At 47.2% G+C, this 19,007-nt stretch overlaps 1 protein-coding gene across 1 annotated transcript in view; it reads left to right on the forward strand.

Annotated features, from left to right (window-relative positions):
* Window positions 1-19,007, forward strand: part of lamb1a (laminin, beta 1a) — a gene marked incomplete at both ends in the record, with an annotated part of 41,749 nt that overhangs the window by 9,583 nt on the left and 13,159 nt on the right. The window contains 16 exons of the mRNA XM_080545338.1: window positions 1,718-1,838; window positions 2,466-2,654; window positions 4,668-4,844; window positions 5,038-5,150; window positions 5,723-5,802; window positions 6,516-6,651; window positions 7,119-7,277; window positions 7,787-7,914; window positions 8,380-8,500; window positions 8,594-8,801; window positions 11,528-11,671; window positions 13,114-13,345; window positions 13,877-14,040; window positions 15,107-15,334; window positions 16,182-16,399; window positions 16,872-16,968. Of these exons, the coding sequence (XP_080401464.1) occupies window positions 1,718-1,838; window positions 2,466-2,654; window positions 4,668-4,844; window positions 5,038-5,150; window positions 5,723-5,802; window positions 6,516-6,651; window positions 7,119-7,277; window positions 7,787-7,914; window positions 8,380-8,500; window positions 8,594-8,801; window positions 11,528-11,671; window positions 13,114-13,345; window positions 13,877-14,040; window positions 15,107-15,334; window positions 16,182-16,399; window positions 16,872-16,968 (2,515 nt within the window). The remainder of the gene's footprint in view (window positions 1-1,717; window positions 1,839-2,465; window positions 2,655-4,667; window positions 4,845-5,037; window positions 5,151-5,722; window positions 5,803-6,515; window positions 6,652-7,118; window positions 7,278-7,786; window positions 7,915-8,379; window positions 8,501-8,593; window positions 8,802-11,527; window positions 11,672-13,113; window positions 13,346-13,876; window positions 14,041-15,106; window positions 15,335-16,181; window positions 16,400-16,871; window positions 16,969-19,007) is intronic.

Here is a 19,007-nt window from a genome sequence, read left to right on the forward strand (position 1 = left end):
ACATATTTCACAATATATTGTTGTGCTGTGCTGTGGTAGAGAAGGCAAGAGACCATCTAGTGTTCTACACATTCAAGCCTCTATTTTTAATTGTTGTCTGTGAGCGGATAGTTCCTATTATATACATTCTCATCTAGATCTGTCTCAAACTTTGCCGTGTTGGGTCCTTGAATTTGAGGGAATTGAGTCTTGAAAGTCCTTGAAAGGTGCTTGAATGTGATGTTTCAGAAGGTGTGGGAACCCTGATGTATGTCAGTGTGTGTACATGTATGTTAGTGTGTGTACATGTATGTCAGTGAAGGTATCAAACATCATTGCGATGCATGGAACGGAATGAAGAATGGTATCAAACATGTGTTGATGAGAGTACGTCACAATCAGAAAACCTCTGCCAAGCGAACAATGGTTGCCAAGAATGTGCATTGGTGTTACACATTAAAATGATGTACATCACAAACACAACATTACAAGGGACGCCGCAGAATGTTGCTGTGCATGTTTGTTTCAGGGATAAGGACCGTTTAGATAACTTTTGTGTGCTTTTAGATTTACTTGTGCTTGTGTGTTCATATTTGTCTGTCAGTGTTTATCTGAGAGGAAGAAAGCCTAATGCTGTAGTATCCTGTTTAGTCTCCTGTTTAGTCTCCTCTGCCTGTTTACAGTCTGCCTGTGGCCGGCCTACCCGCCTTTTATTGATGCCTGTTTGCCAGGAAAGAGGAATATAACCCTGTAAAGACACGCCAATCTCACCACTTCCTCTGTGCTGATTCAAAGTGGAGTTGAGCTGTACAATATACAGTATTTACATTTCAGTAGTTAAACGCTGCCTGAAGCAGTGTGATACAAAGTACACATAACACTGTCTGTCATAAGTGTGACATAGCAAGTATTACAACAGCTTATGACACCAAACTTGACATAACACCGCCATGGGACATGAATATAAATCATCCTGTTGATTTCATCATTGATTTCAACATCATTCTACTTGTTTCAAGTCTTTGTGTTGTCATTGTATCGGCACGTTGCCCCCTCCATGTAACACAGACCAGATGAGAGCTAGGCTAGGGTACAGGGTAAACATTTAGCTGCCATCTGGAGTGGGAATCTTTGAAGCTGGAGGAAAAAGGTCTCTCATGTGACTGGTCCTTGTTGTGTGTAGTAATGTGCCGTTGGTTTTGCAGTGAAATCTCTGGTCAGGGGCATCTGTAGGCTCCTATCTGTAGGATGGAAATGGGTAGAATACCTAAGTTTCAACTTTGGCTTTAGTACTTGATATACGGGTAACACTTGACTTCAGGAGCATACTGGAGCATACTGTATGATGCATTATCATATGGCTATTTTGTCCGTTAAAAAATTAGCTAGTTTTAGCAAGATAAATAAGTTAGCTGCCTAGTCAGCTGACTGCTAATTCTATGAAAAGTTATTCTATAAAAAGTATCTAACCCTCTCTGTCCTCTTACTAAATACATAATAGAAAGTAAAAAGTTGAGTTCAAAGTCTCCCCAGAATGCAATCTGTCAGTGAAGTCCGTGAACGAGCCAGCAGTTAACTCCATTTGAACCAGAGAGAGAGAGCTTCTTGAGTGCATTTTGTCCTGCAGATGTTTTTGTACATAACCTTTTTTTTTAATTCCTTTTTTCCCTCTAACTTCAAGGGAGAACCATCCTACATTTCTCCTAACGGCTTTATTCTGTATAAAATTTCTCCTCAGGTCCACGGCCACTGCATGTGCAACCACAACACCAAGGGTCTGAACTGTGAGAAGTGTCAGGACTTCTACCACGACCAGCCCTGGAGGCCCGCCGAGGGACGCAACACCAACGCCTGTGAAAGTAAGACGCTTTGTTCACCCAACTTACTTACTTAATTACCGGTACTAAATTTTAAAATAATTTTGCTTTTATCCAAAGCGACTTACAATTACGAATTACAGGGACATTCCCCCTGGAGTAACTGAGGGCTAAGTGCCTTACCCAAGGGCACACTAGTAGTGGTGTGGCTTCAGGCGGGATTTGAACTCACAACCTTCCGATCCCAAGTCCAACTCACTATCCACTAGACCACCACTACCCCACTGACTCCTCTTCATCCCCTACGACCTTACAGATCTTTGCATTACTGTATTATTATTTTATTATTTTGCCTATTAGCAATCATTATTTAGTGATTCTATTATACAGCTTATTAGCAATAGCTTCTTCTGACTATGATACATTAAGAAATCAAAGGTGTTATTATGCTAGAGACCATTGTTACAAAGCTGGTATCTGATAAAGAAAGTGACCAGAGACTCAATGGGTTCATGATTGTTCTCTCTCTCTCTCGCTCTGCCTGACTCCCTCTCTCCCTCTCTCTCTCTCTCTCTCTCCCTCTCCCTCTCCCTCTCTCTCTCTCTCTCTCTCTCTCTCTCTCTCTCTCTCTCTCTCTCTCTCTCTCTCTCTCTCTCTCTCTCTCCGCAGAGTGTAACTGTAACCAGCACTCAGACTCGTGCCACTTCGACATGGCGGTGTACGTCTCCACGGGCAACGTGAGCGGCGGCGTGTGTGACGAGTGCCGACACAACACCCTGGGCCACAACTGTGAGCAGTGCCAGCCCTTCTACTACCAGCACCCCGAGAGGGACGGCCGGGACCCCACCATCTGTGTCTGTGAGTGACCCGTCTACTCATGCTACCTGTTCAGGATGTGGAGACCAGCCCCATCAGATCAGTCCCAAACTTGGTACTACAGGTGTTCAGAGTGACGTCCTTGATGCTCATGTGGGGTGGACTGAGAACTGAACAAATCTAATACCAATACTTGCTCAATAGGTCTTAAATTATCTTAAAAGTGGTCTTGTTTTCGGGCAAAAAAAGTGTCACCTTTTTGGACCATGACCAGTTTGCACCCCGGTGTTTTAATAGGGCTATATGATGTTTTAATAGGGCTATATGATGTATTTTCTTCAAGTAAATCAAACTTATGGTTTGTTAAAAGAAGATCCAAGTTGAGCATCTGTACTTCAACCTCACATTAACTGTTTGGTTTCAAATCCAAACCTTTGGGAGTGTAGGGCCACAAAAAACAAAAAATGCATTATTTATTTACTGTATGTAATAATCTGCACAACAGGAGTCTTTTCCCCTTTGGGACTTGGGACCCGAACACAATGACGTAAATAATTATGCTAATTCTGGTCATTTGAAAGAAAATCACAATACAGCAAAAACAACAACAAACATCAAACAGTTATAATACAGTTTATGATCCACCGGCGGTCCTTAGGATGTGGTGGGGGGGTTCTAAACTCCTTAAAGCTTCTAGAGGATTCCACATCCATGTTCTTCTGTCTCCCTCCTCCCTCTTTCTGAGTATGTTCTTCCTATTTTCTCTCTCTCCCGTCTGGGTCTTTGATCCTGTCTGTGGTTGTAGTTGGGGGTTGTGAGTAGAGAGAGACACCTGGGCTTTGATGCTGTATCAGCCTGCTGCTACCAACCCCAAACAATGGTGGAGAACCCCTCATACCCCCCCCCCCCCCCCCCCCCTCATATCCCCCCTCATACCCCCCCCCCCCCCCCCCCCAGGACTTTGATGTATCAAACAGTAATGAGCCCTGGAGCTGTACGCAACTCAGCTGTGTGCTGTGTTGTGGTGTTCCTACTGCCTTCAGTGTTTTGGGTCCTCTTTTGCGTGTGTATGTGTGTATGTGTGTGAGTGTGTGAGTGTGTGAGTGTGTGTGTGTGTGTGTGTGAGTGAGTGTGTGTGTGAGTGTGTGTGAGTGTGTGTGAGTGTGTGTGAGTGTGTGTGTGTGTGTGTGTGTGTGTGTGCGTGCGTGCGTGCGTGCGTGCGTGCGTGCGTGCGTGCGTGCGTGCGAGCGAGCGTGTGTGTGTGTGTGTGTGTGTGTGTGTGTGTGTGTGTGTGCGCGAGTGTGCGTGTGTGTGTGTGTGTGGTGAGTTCTTTTCTTCATGATTGGACCTGGCTGGTGGTGATTTTATTATGTTCTTCATGATTGGACCTGTACAGAAACACTTCATTCACTGCCAGAGAGAAGAAAGAAAACTCTGAAATCTTCTGACAAACCTCCTGGCAGCGGAGTAACAGGCATAGCGGTGACGAATATAAAGTAAAATGTGAAACAGAATTCCATGTGTGTTTCCAGTAGTGCTACTGCGAGCTTAAAGAGGTCCACCAATGTGAGCTTTTTGCAAGTTTTCCAGATGGTGTAATTTTGGCAATGAAGTTGTCTGTATATGATGTTTATTGTTCAATGCTCTTTCTTGCCTTGTTACATCGATACAAAACATATTCAGACCATAGTGTTCAGTGTCTTTCTAGGACATCCAGATGACGTCTTTAGGGCGTCTTATGGACTACAGAATCGTCTTCTCTAGTCCATAAGTCGTCCTAAAGACGTCATCTGAACCCACGTTCCGGCTTCCCTGAGGACGTCTTTTGGACTCTTTGTTTACTGGGAGGAACATCTTTGTGTGATGAAACGTTTGAGATTAAACTCCCCCCTGGCCGTGCCTGTTGCTCTGTCACGTGTCATTGAAGAAGTGTTTCTCTCTCTCTCTCTCTCTCTTTCTCTCTCTCTCTCTCTCTCCCTGTCTCTCTCTCCCTCTCTCTCTCTCCCTCTCTCTCTCTCTCTCTCTCTCTCTCTCTCTCCCTCTCTCTCTCCTCAGCGTGTAACTGTGACCCGGTGGGATCCCTGAATGGGGGTGTGTGTGACAGGATGACGGACGTCCACCTGGGCCTGATCGCGGGTCAGTGCCGCTGCAAGCCCAACGTGGAGGGAGAACGCTGCGACACGTGCAAAGATGCTCACTATGGGCTGAGTGACCATCCTCTGGGCTGTCTGGGTGAGACACACACACACACACACACACACACACACACAGATAGATCCACACCTTTATTGATCTTCCATCGTAGATTGTAGCCCTGCTCACCTGCTCAATGACTGATGATAGTAAACAGGATATGTGTCTAACCTAAGCAAGTCTTCAAGATAATTAACATTTATGATAACATTTCTTCTCTTTTTATACCCAGCATGCACCTGTAATGCTCTGGGTACGGTGGTGGGTGGAAGCCCGTGTGACAGAGACTCAGGAGACTGCTACTGCAAACGCCTGGTCACCGGGAGGAACTGTGACCAGTGTCTGGTAAGAGACTTATACCTACACACACACACACACACACACACACACACACACACACACACACACACACACACACACACAGACTGTGACCACACTGTGAACTGTGACCAGTGCATATACCTAGTTATCTAACTGACACACACACACACACAAGCTCAGATGTTTAAACAGTCACTATGGGAACTATCCTTCAGACAGACCCCCCACACACAAACACACACACACACACACACACACACACACACGCACACACACACACACACCCTCTCATTCATCACAAAGATTGATTCACATTTCTGTGTAAGTGGTTTGGCTGCATATCCTGTCAGTGGTTGGGTGGTGTAGACACTAGACACACCAGGGTTGTAAATCTCAGGCTAAAACTAAACAACTCTCTGGCTTCAGAGAGAAAACCCCAAATCGAACAGCACAAAGAAGGGAAGAAAGCTTTAAAGTAAAACGTAGTGGGAGGTTGATAACAATATGTCGTTAAAGGGGTGTATTTGTGTGTGTGGTGTGTGTGTGTGTGTGTGTGTGTGTGTGTGTGTGTGTGTGTGTGTGTGTGTGTCACGCAGCCGCAACATTGGGGGCTCAGCAACGACATGGATGGCTGCAGAGCGTGTGACTGTGACCTGGGAGGATCTGTCAACAACAAGTGAGTTCAAAGTTCATTGTGGAATGATCTGGAATCAATACTATTGCATTAGTGTTTGATATGCTTTGATGTGCTTTTGTTGATCATCTGGTCAGTTTTCTCCTATTGTTTAGTTTCCTCTCTAAACAATCCTTTTAAAACTCTTTTTTCTGAATTGTATTTATATATGTATAGTATAATGGCTGCTTATACTATGCCAGTATAGTATTATAATATGCCATGAATGTTTGTTATTTTATGAATGAAATTAATTTGAATCAATGAAAATAACCTGTGTGAACATGCTGCGCATGCAAAGGGAAAATCCCCCCAAAACCCAAAACAATAATACAAAGAAATTGGTTTAGATGAAAAGCGTGTGTAGTGAATTTTATAGGCTACATATGAAACCTCTATGGGTCATACAAATCCACATTTGAGGTATGAATCCAATCCTGAAGTCCTCCCCAGTAAACAAAAGACGTCCTCAGGGAAGTGGACTGTGGGTTCAGATGACGTCTTTCTAGGGCGTCCAGGTGACGTCTTTAGGACGTCTTATGGACTACAGAAGATACAGAAGCCGATTCTGTAGTCCATAAGACGTCCTAAAGACGTCATCTGGACGTCCTAGAAAGACGTCACCTGAACCCACATTCCGGCTTCCCTGAGGACATCTCTTGGACTCTTTGTTTACTGGGATGAATCCAGTCCTGAAGTCCTCTCTCCCTCTCCAGCTGTTCTCAGGAGACGGGTCAGTGTGAGTGTTGGGATCACATGTTCGGCCGCCGCTGTGACCAGGTGGAGTCTGGCTTCTACTTCATCGCCCTGGACCACTACACCTACGAGGCCGAGGACGCCACGTTTGGACCCGTGAGTCACCTTTGACCTCTGACCTTTGACTCTTGTCTTGACCCTGGTGTTTCACCTTTGACCTCTGACCTCTTGTCTTGACATTTTGATCCTTGTGTTTCATTTTCCAAGAATGTCTGAGGCCGCCATAGGGGTTCCCACTCATAGTGCTCTCTTTCTCTCTTTCTTGCAATGTCTCTTTCCTCCCACCTGCACCTCACTCTCTCCCTTTCTCTCTCTTTCCACCTCTACTTCTATCTCTCTGCTATCTTTCTTCTTTCTTTCTTTCTTTCTTTCTTTCTTTCTTTCTTTCTTTCTTTCTTTCTTTCTTTCTTTCTTTCTTTCTTCTAACTCTTATCTCTTTCTTCTAACTCTCATCTCTTTCTTCTCTCGCCCTCTCCCACTCCTTTTCAATCACTTCCTGTCTCTCCTCTCTCTTTCTCAACCCAACTCAACTCACCCTCCTCCCCTCCTCCTCTCCTCTCCAGGGTGTGACGGTGGTCCAGCGCCCCCACCCTCAGGACCGCAGCCCCACCTGGACGGGCGTGGGGTTCGTCAACGTGCCCGAGGGCGCGTACCTGGAGTTCTCCATCGACAACATCCCCCACTCCATGGAGTACGACGTGGTCATCCGCTACGAGCCTCAGGTCAGCTGCAGTCCTGGATGGTTTTATTATTTTTTATTTAGCCTTTATTTAACCAGGTCGGTCCCATTGAGACACAATGATCTCTTCTCCAAGGGAAGCCTGGCCAAGACAGCAGCTTAAAACATCCAGTTTGGACAGTTGAAACAAACAGCAGAATTACACAATAAAACAACACCAGATCAACAACAACAAATAGATAAAAATACAATCTGGTCAGAGCAATAGAGTGAAATAATGGGACTTTCATATAAAGCAGGAGCAAGAACGATATGAGGCTGATTCCAAGTTACTCACAAGGCTTTTAAAAGTTCCAAGAGAAGAGTTGAGTTCCTTCAGGTTCAGAAGCTCTGTAGTGAACTCCAGGCAGGATGTGCTACTGTATGTCAGAAGTATATGTACACATGTATATGTGACTGTGTTTGTTGACTTCCTGTCTGTGTGTTAACCTGTGTGTGTAACCATAGTTACCAGACCAGTGTGTATGTGTGTTAACCTGTGTGTTTCCATAGTTACCAGACCAGTGGGAGGAGGTTCTGATGACGGTGATGCGGCCCGGTCTGATCACCGCAGACAGCCGCTGTGCTAACACCATGCCTGACGACGACAACCAGATGGTCTCCCTGCACCCCGGATCACGGTAAATGAACCCCCTTCTACCTTGCCGACCTCGTCCCCCTCCACACGCCCTCCCGCTGCCTCAGGTCTGACGACCAAACCACCCTCAAGACCACCAGGACCAAGCTCCGGACCTGGGGTGATGGGGCCTTTTCAGCCGCAGCCCCGTCCCTCTGGAACGCCCTCCCCAACCACATCAGACAGGCCAACACCCTCCCAACATTTAAACAGGCCCTCAAAACCCACCTCTTCAAGCTCGCCTTCACCAGTTAACCCTCTCCTCCCCCTCCCCTTCCCATGTGTCCCCAGCACTACCTTCATTAGGCCCCTATACTTTCATTTATTTACCTTTTGTTTCTTTTTATTATTACTACTCAATCTTTTCAGTTTGTTCTTTGCGTGTCTAGGAAAGCACTATATAAGTCTAATGTATTATTATTATTAATAAATATATGTGTGTGTATGTATGTGACCCCCCCCCCCTCAGGTACATCGTGCTCCCCAGGCCCGTGTGTTTTGAGTCGGGCCTCAACTACACCATCCGCCTGAGCCTGCCCCTCTACTCTGCCCTCAGCGACGTGCAGTCCCCGTACACTCTCATCGACTCTGTGAGTACACTTACAAAGCCATTTGAGTGTCTAGAAAGTGATATAAAGCGCTATATAAGTCAGTCCATTTACATGTATGTTCCCCCCTCTCAGATCGTGCTGATGCCTCACTGTAAGAACCTGGACATCTTCACCGGGTCGGAGGGGTCGGAGGGGGGGGCCGTGTCCAACAGAGCCTGGGACACGTTCCAGCGGTACCGCTGCCTGGAGAACAGCCAGAGCGTCATCAGGACGCCGACCACGGACATCTGCCGCAACTTCATCTTCTCCATCTCTGCCCTGCTGCACCAGGGGGCCAACGGTATGTAACCTCTCTGTTACCCAGGGTAACGGTATGTAACCTCTCTGTCACCAGGGTAACGGTATGTAACCTCTCTGTTACCAGGGTAACGGTATGTAACCTCTGTGTTACCCAGGGTAACGGTATGTAACCTCTCTGTCACCAGGGTAACGGTATGTAACCTCTCTGTTACCAGGGTAACGGTATGTAACCTCTCTGTTACCAGGGTAACAGTATGTAACCTCTCTGTTACCAGGGTAACGGTATGTAACCTCTCTGTTACCCAGGGTAACGGTATGTAACCTCTCTGTTACCAGGGTAACGGTATGTAACCTCTCTGTTACCCAGGGTAACGGTATGTAACCTCTGTGTTACCCAGGGTAACGGTATGTAACCTCTGTGTTACCCAGGGTAACGGTATGTAACCTCTCTGTTACCAGGGTAACGGTATGTAACCTCTCTGTTACCAGGGTAACGGTATGTAACCTCTCTGTTACCCAGGGTAACAGTATGTAACCTCTCTGTTACCCAGGGTAACAGTATGTAACCTCTCTGTTACCAGGGTAACAGTATGTAACCTCTCTGTTACCAGGGTAACGGTATGTAACCTCTCTGTTACCAGGGTAACGGTATGTAACCTCTCTGTTACCAGGGTAACGGTATGTAACCTCTCTGTTACCAGGGTAACGGTATGTAACCTCTCTGTTACCAGGGTAACGGTATGTAACCTCTCTGTTACCAGGGTAACGGTATGTAACCTCTCTGTTACCAGGGTAACGGTATGTAACCTCTCTGTTACCAGGGGGCCAACGGTATGTAACCTCTTTGTTAATGTATTTACAGGGTTCCCACGCTGGTCTTAAAAAGCCTTAAAGGCTAAAATCCAGCAATGCGATTCATAAGGCCTAAATAGGTCTTACATTTCAGTCATTAGGTCTAAAAAACGAGGTGCTAGGTATTAAAAATGAGATTAGCTTGTCCTGCTATTATGGGACTTATTTATTTAATATTAATTATCCTTCAGACCTTTTTGTCTGTATGGCAGTGAAATCCCTAATTTCATCACCTCGAGGATGACAAAAAAGGTCACCAAAAAATCATATGGTGTCACGAATAGGTCTAAAGTTCTGTCCAAATAGGTCCAAAAAAGGTCTAAAAAGGTCTTAAATTTGACTTGTTGAAACTTGTAGGAACCCTGATACAGTACCAGTCAAAAGTTTGGACTCACCTTCCCATTCAATTATACCCAACCCGTATGTAAAAAAACCTTGTCTATCGACAAAGATGATTTCAAAATGACCAGATTTCATTCCAATCTCGACCTCTCACCTCCCTATGTCAATCATATCTCTCTCTTTCTCTCTCTATACATAACTGAACACCCTGCCTGTCTTCCTTCTGCATACCAACTGTTTCCATCCCTTTCTTTTCCTACATCTTTAATTTCCTCCCCTGTCATTCATCATTCATTCCATATCCCCTCCTTTGTCTTAAGCATATGACTGTAGCTGTCATCAAACGTGACACCATGTCTTTCTCTCACTCTGTCTCTCCTCCTGTGTGGACTTGTCTGGCCTGGGGTGAAACACTTGATTATAGGTCCTCGTAGTTCCTTACACTTCAAACACACACACACACACACACACACACACACACACACACACACACACACACACACACACACACACACACACACACACACACACACACACACACACTCTCTCTCAAACCCCACAGAGGAACTCTCTGAGGTTGTAAAAACCCCCATCACATTGTCAGAGGAAGAGAGAACTGCTCTTAAGATCTCTTAAGTTCTATTACACTGTTATAATTACAGGATAACTGCTGTAGTTAGTTTCAGCAGGGTTGGTGGATGTGTTCATGTTGATCTGTGGTGGTCTGGATCAGGAAGGATGGGAGGAGCTTCTGGAGGAGCTTCAGATGTTTTCTGAGAGTGTTGTGATGTAGGAGGTGGGAGGAGAAGGAGGAGAGGGAGGGCCGGTCTTGTCTGTCAGTACCTGCTACAGAGGAAGCCTCTAGCAGGCTGTTTGATTGGTTGAGAGACACACACTCTCAGTAATACACACACACACACACACACACACACTCTCAGTAATACACACACACACACACACACACACTCTTAGTAATAAGGATGCATCCATGTCTTCACATACACACAATAGAAAACGTGCACATCTAGACACACACACACGCACACACACACACACAAATGACCCACTACCATGTCATTCCTCTGTCCTACACGCTGCTGTCAGAAACTTGATTCCTCTTCATCCTCGCCCCCGTCCTCCCCTCACTTCCTCCTCAAAAAGTATCTCAGGGGAGGAGCCTCGATCTCCTCCTCCAATGCTTGTTTGAGCAGGAAGTGGAGGAGCGAGGAGTGGACGCAAGGTATCGAGTTTCTAATAATTGAGAAAGGGTCCTCTGTGGAATGTCTGGACCCCCCTCTCCTTCTCTCTCTCTCTCTCTCTCTGTCTCTGTCTCTCTCTCTCTCTGTCTCTCTCTCCCTCTCTCCGTCTCCACTCTTCTCTTGAGAAGGATACAGGCCCATTGTGTGTGTGTCAGTGTGATGGATCTGCTAGGTGTTATAGAAGAAATACCTCAATCGCTTCAGTGAAAACAGTTCAGTTTGTGCTGCTGCACGCCTTGTTAACCTGTTCCCTCTCCTCTCCTCTCCTCTCCTCTCCTCTCCTCTCCTCTCCTCTCCTCTCCTCCCTCCCCAGAGTGCCAGTGTGACCCCCAGGGCTCCCTCAGCGGCGTGTGTGACCCTAACGGGGGGCAGTGCCAGTGTCGGCCCAACGTGGCGGGGAGGAACTGTGACAGGTGCTCCCCTGGGACCTACCTGTTCGGCCCCAATGGCTGCAGACGTGAGTTCACATCAAATCAAATCACATCAAGTTTAATTTGTATCCGGTTGTTAAGTCTGACGTCAAACGTGACGTTTTGCAGTTTCCGGGTCCAAACCAGAAATTCTCCGCACCAGAATACCAGTGTACTACAGCGGTAGAATGACAGTTTAATCGTTTTTTAGACTCGTTTTTAGAGGATCTATTCATACAACAAGGGACACAGCACTTTCCCGTTTTTCCCATATTGTCAGAGTATTTGAGCCTCGGAAAAGCGCTATATAAATATAATTAATTATTATTATTACTGCGGCATTTCGAAGAGAGCGCCTCAGCCAACGTTGGACCCGGAAACACGTCACGACTTAACAACCGGATAGCGCATCTACATCTACTACCCCCAGCACTGTGTCTCCTGAGACTTCTACTGCCCCCCTTGTACTGACTCTCTGTTTCTCCAGTGTCTAAACAACCCCCCCCCCCAAAAAAACAACAACAACTGGATTTTTTTTCTTTCTATCACGGAGACTGCCAGTGGCCCCTGGCCTGAGCTGGATTACTCTTCCTGCTACGACTGGTGGATTGATGATTCACTTGCTTAGTCAGATGTATTAAGTCGCTTTGGAATAAGGCGTCTGCTGTGACAAAAATGTAAATGTAAATGCATTCCTCATAAGATGTGACTCAATACGCTTCACATACTGACAGAGCCGCAAGCAGGCTAAAGTAAAAACCTGTACACTGTGCAGCCAGGAAAACTCCCTTGCAGCCCTCTACTCATAGAGCGACTACTACCAGTTTGCCTACCAGCTCACAGCAGCGGCCCCCAAACCCCCTCCCCCCCCCCGGGGGGCCCCAAAACCTGTACACCGTGTATTCCCTGCATCTTATCAGCGTACACTCTGACACTGTCCATAAATTATTTGAGTTGAAGTGAAAAAGCTGCCACACATACGGTCCCTTCCTTCACTATGACAGAGCTCCAGTCTCCAGCTAGCTCAGAGGACAGATGACATTAATGCAGCAACATTAATGCTGTTCATGTGCAGGTTGACGATTTGGCCTGAAAAGTATGAATAATAGTGGAGTGAAGTGAATTTCCAGTTATCGATACTTATTAGTCTGCATACGGTAGATAATGTGGCGTGCTAATTGGACTGTTTTATAATCCTCCTCTTTCTCTCTCTCTGTCCCTTCTGTCCTCCACCTGCACTCTTTACCTCCTGCTCCCTCTACACTCTCTCTCTCTCTCTCTCTTTATCCCTCTCTCTCTATCTATCTCTCTCTCTCTTATCTCTCTCCCTCTCTCTCTATCTCTCTCTCTCTCTCTCTCTCTCTCTCTGTCTCTCTCTGTCTCTCTCCCACCCTCTCCCTCCCTCTCACTCTCTCTCTCTCTCTCTCTCTCTCTCTCTCCCCCCCCCCCTCCCTCCTTCCTCCCTCCTCCCTCTCTCCTCCCCCCCCAGCCTGTGAGTGCAGTCCCCTGGGTTCGGAGCATGAGTTCTGTGACGAGGTCATAGGTCAGTGTGCGTGCGTCCCCGCGGCGTACGGGCGTCAGTGTGACCGCTGCCTCCCCGGTCACTGGGGGTTCCCCGCCTGCCGCCGCTGTACCTGCAACGGCCACACGGAGCAGTGCGACGCCTACACCGGGGAGTGTCTGGGCTGCCGGGACCAGACCAGCGGACACCACTGTGAGAGGTGAGGGAGGGGGGGGGGCAGGGGTCAACTACCAGTAAACAAAGAGTCCAAAAGACGTCCTCAGGGAAGCCGGAATGTGGGTTCAGATGACGTCTTTCTAGGACGTCCAGATGACGTCTTTCTAGGACGTCTTATGGACTACAGAAGACGATTCTGTAGTCCATAAGACGTCATCTGGACGTCCTAAAGACGTCATCTGAACCCACATTCCGGCTTCCCTGAGGACGTCTTTTGGACTCTTTGTTTACTGGGTTATATATAGCGCTTTTCCAGGTGAGCTTTACATTGGCCAATACACTACTGTGTTGGAAGACACACACACTAGGTGTAGCACCTATCTGTGAGGAAACTTGTTTTATACACTTTATATAATAAAGTGTATATATGAACTATATTGGAATATAGCAGTGTCAGCGTTTCCATGGATTTGGGTTAGGATCAAAATCCTAAAATTATCCGTTTGATCTAAATTGGACTAACCCACAACCACACTCACAACCACCCCCCTCTCTCTCTCTCCTCCCCTGCCAGGTGTGAGGACGGTTCCTACGGCGACCCCGTCCTGGGGTCAGGTGACCACTGTCGCCCGTGCATGTGTCCCGACGGGCCTAGCAGCGGCCGCCAGTTCGCTAGCAGCTGCTACCGCGGCCTAGACTCCTACCAGGTGTTCTGTGTCTGCAGCCCCGGGTACAGAGGTAACAGCCAGCTGTGACACCCCCTAAACACCCCCCTACACCCCCCAGACACCAGCTAGAAACACCCCCCTAAACCCCCAGACACCAGCTGTTGACACCCCCCCAAACCCCCCAGTGCACGGCGGTCCTACCTGCTGTTGTCATAGAGGGGTCGTGTTCAAACTTGTTTCCAGGAAGTGGATTGGTGCCCAGTTATGTTATATTGTTGAAGCTACCGGGACTTTCCAGACGATGCGCTGTGTAAAATTACACTGATTCATGGTTTGATTTGACGTTTGACGAGTTATTGCAGCCGTAAAAATAGTTGTACAGCCACTGTAATAGTAATAATTAATTGTATTTATGTATAGCGCTTTTCCGAGGCTCAAAGACGCTGCGGCTATAGTTGGTAGAGCTTGGCGGTCACGATGCTTATTAGGTTGTGGGTTCAATTCCTGTTGGGACCGTATATACTACAAATGTATGCACTCACTGCAGTGTAGGTCACTTTGGATGTCAAAAAAGTGTCAGTTAAATGGCATGTTGTAGCGAACCCTACACATAGACAATGGACATGATTCACTAGGTATGTTTGTGTTGTGTATATTGATGAGGGCCCTTTAAGGCTGTGTCGGGGTTGTGACAGGTTATTTATGCGTTGGGTGTTTGAATGAACAGGTGCTTGTCTTAAACAGGCCCTCAAAACCCACCTCTTCAAGCTCCCCTTCACCAGTTAACCCTCTCCCCCCCCCCCCCCCCATGTGTCCCCAGCACTACCTTCATTAGGCCCCTATACTTTCTTCTATTGACCTTTTTTCTTTTTATTATTACTACTCGATCTTTTCAGTTTGTAAAGCGTCTTTGAGTGTCTAGAAAAGCGCTATATAAGTCTAATGTATTATTATTATTATTATTATTATTATTATTATTATTATTATATTATTATTGTTGTGTAAGGAGAGGTTAAACTCACCATGTGGTTCATTCTATGTACAGGTGATGTCATCACACAGATGAGCATTGACACTGACTCAATGGTGAAAGCGATATTAAGCAGCACTCTCTCTCTGTCAACCTCTCCCACCAGGTGCCAGGTGTGATGAGTGTGCCGCAGGTTACTATGGGAACCCCAGTGAGGCGGGCGGGCAGTGCCAGCCCTGCCAGTGCAACAACAACATCGACATGCTGGACCCGGTGTCCTGCGACGGCACCACGGGCGTCTGTCTCAAGTGCCTGTACCACACCGAGGGCCCGGCCTGCGACCGCTGCAAGCTGGGATACTACGGAGAACCTCTCACAGCCCGGAACTGCAGGAGTGAGTCTGTCTGTCTGTCTGTCTGTCGGTCGGTCTCAGAACACACAAGCCAACCGTGTACAGTCATACGATGCGGTATTCTATTTCACCCAGAGATACGTGGTGTTATTAAAAGCAGGGCTCCCACGGGTCCTTGAAATCCTTGAAAGTTTGTGAATTTGAGAACAATAAATCAAGGTCTTAAAAGTTTTTGGGAAAATAGACATGGGTCATTGAAAGTGCTTGAATTCCCCTCTCTCTCTCTCTCTCTCTCTCTCTCTCTCTCTCTCTCTCTCTCTCTCTCTCTCTCTCTCTCTCTCTCTCTCTCTCTCTTTAATTGTTGTCTGTGAGCGGATAGTTCCTGTTATATAAATTCTCATCTAGATCTGTCTCAAACTATGCCGTGTTGGGTCCTTGAATTTGAGGGAATTGAGTCCTTGAAAGTCCTTGAAAGGTGCTTGAATTTGATGTTTCACAAGGTGTGGGAACCCTGTGAAAGGGAAGTTCACATTCAAGTCACAAATTGCCAATTTTTAAGAATCTGTCAACACCAGAAGAATAAAGAAAGCCCCTACAAAGCATGAGCTCTGAACGCTAACATAAACGGTAAACGGTAAATGGACTGCACTTAGTCCAAAGCGCTTTACAATGGCCTCTCATTCACCCATTCACACACACAAGGCACCGGCCCACTCATTGGGAGCAATTTGAGGTTCACTCAGTGTCTTACCCAAGGACACCTCAACACGTGGCCAGCCAGGGATCGAACCGCCAACCTTGTGATCGTTAGACTCCGGCGACTCAACCTCCTGAGCCACAGCCGTAGCATGCTAACATGCTAACAGAACATCTTCTTCTTCTTCCTCAGAGTGTGTGTGTAACTACCTGGGCACCAGCCCCGACACCTGTCCGTCGCAGGGAGAGTGCCACTGTGACCTGGGCAGCGGGCAGTGCCAGTGTCTGCCCAACGTGGTGGGTCAGAACTGTGACCAGTGCGCCCCCGACACCTGGAACCTGGCCAGCGGGAAGGGCTGCGACACCTGCAGCTGTGACCCCGAACACTCCTTTGGAACGTCCTGCAACGAGGTGAGCTGCTCTCCTGAGCTGTCCTAGGGTCCTCCTCCTCCTTGATCCCAGTAAACAAAGAGTCCAAAAGACGTCCTCAGGGAAGTGGGAATGTGGGTTCAGATGACGTCTTTCTAGGACGTCCAGATGACGTCTTTAGGACATCTTATGGACTACAGAATCTCCAATCTACAGATTAGAAAGACGTCATCTGAACCCACATTCCGGCTTCCCTGAGGACGTCTTTTGGACTCTTTGTTTACTGGGTCCTCCTCCGTGATGTCTTAGGGTCTTGGCCAACCGGTTCTGTGTGTGTGTGTTAGTATGTGTTCCCTGGTGTGTTGGTGTGTATACCAGGTGTGTATACCAGGGGGTTGGGGCAAAACATTTATTTAGAAACTCCTAAATCAAGTTCCAAAGTTGTGTGTGTGTGTGTGTGTGTGTGTGTGTGTGTGTCTAACATAAAGTATATATCGTGTCCTCTCTGTCCCAGCTGTCTGGTCAGTGCGTGTGCAAGCCTGGCTTTGGAGGCAAGACGTGTGGAGAGTGCAGAGAACTGTTCTGGGGAGACCCCGAAGTCAAATGCAACGGTGAGTCATTAACCCTTCACCTCAGACCTCACTGACAACCTAACCTACACCTACAGTATGCACTGAACTCTGAACTCTTCACATGGACGGTGCTGACCAGGAACGAGTCAAACATGACGTTGCACCACCTCCACATCCTCCTGAAGACAGTTAAATCTGTTTCTCACACACACTTCACCGCACAGCACAGATAGGCACATATTGTACAGTACAGACATATTTTGTGTGTGTGTGTGTGTGTGTGTGTGTGTTTGAGGCTTTTGGTGTTAATCAGTGAGATATCACAAGCTCTCCCTGTCCCCCTGACCCTTATCGTGGGAACGTGTGGGAGTTTCAGCTGCGGCGGTGGACAAACTGCCACAGTCCTGATGCGGTCCTCTGCGGCTACACTGTTAGCTGATATTAAGACCAGATGTGCTCCCTCCCCCCCTCCCTCCCTCCCTCCCTCCCACCCTCCCCCGCTGTGTTTCCATAACGAACAGGCAGGGGATCTGTCCGAGCCTCCCAATATCCTGCCCTCCCCCCACAATGCACCTTTGTTCTGATGGGGTTTCCCCGTAGGAGAGACGGGTGTCCAGCTCAGTGCCTGCTGACAGAAAAGACCCTTTGTCTCACAAACTGTCCTCAGTAGAGCAACGCTGCAGCCTGTTGAATTATGATCATCTAGGAAAGGTCACGTTCAGCTCCTTGGTCAGTCGTCACGGTCGTAGAACCGGCTCGTTACGACATTACCAGCGGCGCTGGTAACAATGACCGTATGATGTGTTTCTAGAGCATATGTAATTGTTTCGATGGAGCTCTCTGATTTTATGTCACATCATGCACCCACGATGTGTAGCCCTGGAGCCTGGGTCGTAGGCTCGTAGCTCTGCACTCTCTTAGAAATGAAAGCCCACTTTGGAAACATGAGGTTGCTGTTGTCGTCGTTGTAATCTACTGTGAGGAATGGTAAATGGACTGTCTTACATAGCGCCTTATTCCAAAGCGCTTTACACAGCCTCTCATTCACCCGTTCACACACACATTCACACACCAATGGCAGCAAGTTACCATGCAAGGCGCCGGCCCACTCATTGGGAGCAATTTGGGGTTCAGTGTCTTGCCCAAGGACACTTCGACATCGAATGAGTTGACTCTCACTTTACAAAGTCAATTGAAAGTGACATTGTTTGAAACCAACGGTTCTGTGATGGATTTAACGGAGTGATGGATTTAAATTCCATAGTGAGGTACAGACCAGTACAGACCAATACAGACCAATACAGACCAGTACAGACCAGTAGAATACAGACCAGTACAGACCAGTACAGACCAGTAGAGTACAGACCAGTACAGACCAGTACAGACCAGTACAGACCAGTAGAGTTGTGTTCTGGCAGCGTTGTCTGTCAGAGAAAGCAGAAGGACGTGTTGACAGGTTCTGACTGTTTGGATCAGCGGAACAGAGCAGGAAGTTAGTCAGTCTGGTTCCCTGATATCAGATTACCTCCTCATCCCAGCCTGGGTGGATTCATCCACAATCTGCTGCAGTCAAACAGACAAACACATAACAGCTAAAACTCTAAAACTCGCTGAAAATGTTGGGTGGTCTGTCGGTTTGGAGTTATGCTGCTTCAGAAATGTTTCTTTGGGAAACTTAATTAGCTCGTTAAGGGTTTAGTCAATCACCCGATTCTGTGGTTCAGCCCTGGACATCACAGCTGCATTCTTGTGCACGTTCAGAAACGCTTGTGGATAATATGCATGTACTCTCTATATCCTTGTACTGTTTCTCTGTCTCCAGTGTCTATAGAAAACAGAGACTGCCAATGGCCCCGGGCCTGAGCTAGATTACTCTTCCTGCCACGACTGGTGGACTGATGATTCACTTGCTTAGTCAAATGTATCGATTGTAAGTCGCTTTGGAATAAGGCATCTGCTAAATGCCTAAAATGTAAAAAAATGTATATTCCTGGAGCTTCCGACTGAGCCTACAAACATATAAAAAATTATCAGTCACCATCTGAAGAGCGTTTGCCTCTATCCTACATGTTTGTCTT

The sequence above is a fragment of the Nansenia antarctica genome (genome assembly GCF_963989245.1).
Source record: "Nansenia antarctica genome assembly, chromosome: 14".
NCBI classification, from domain to species: Eukaryota; Metazoa; Chordata; class Actinopteri; order Argentiniformes; family Microstomatidae; genus Nansenia; species Nansenia antarctica.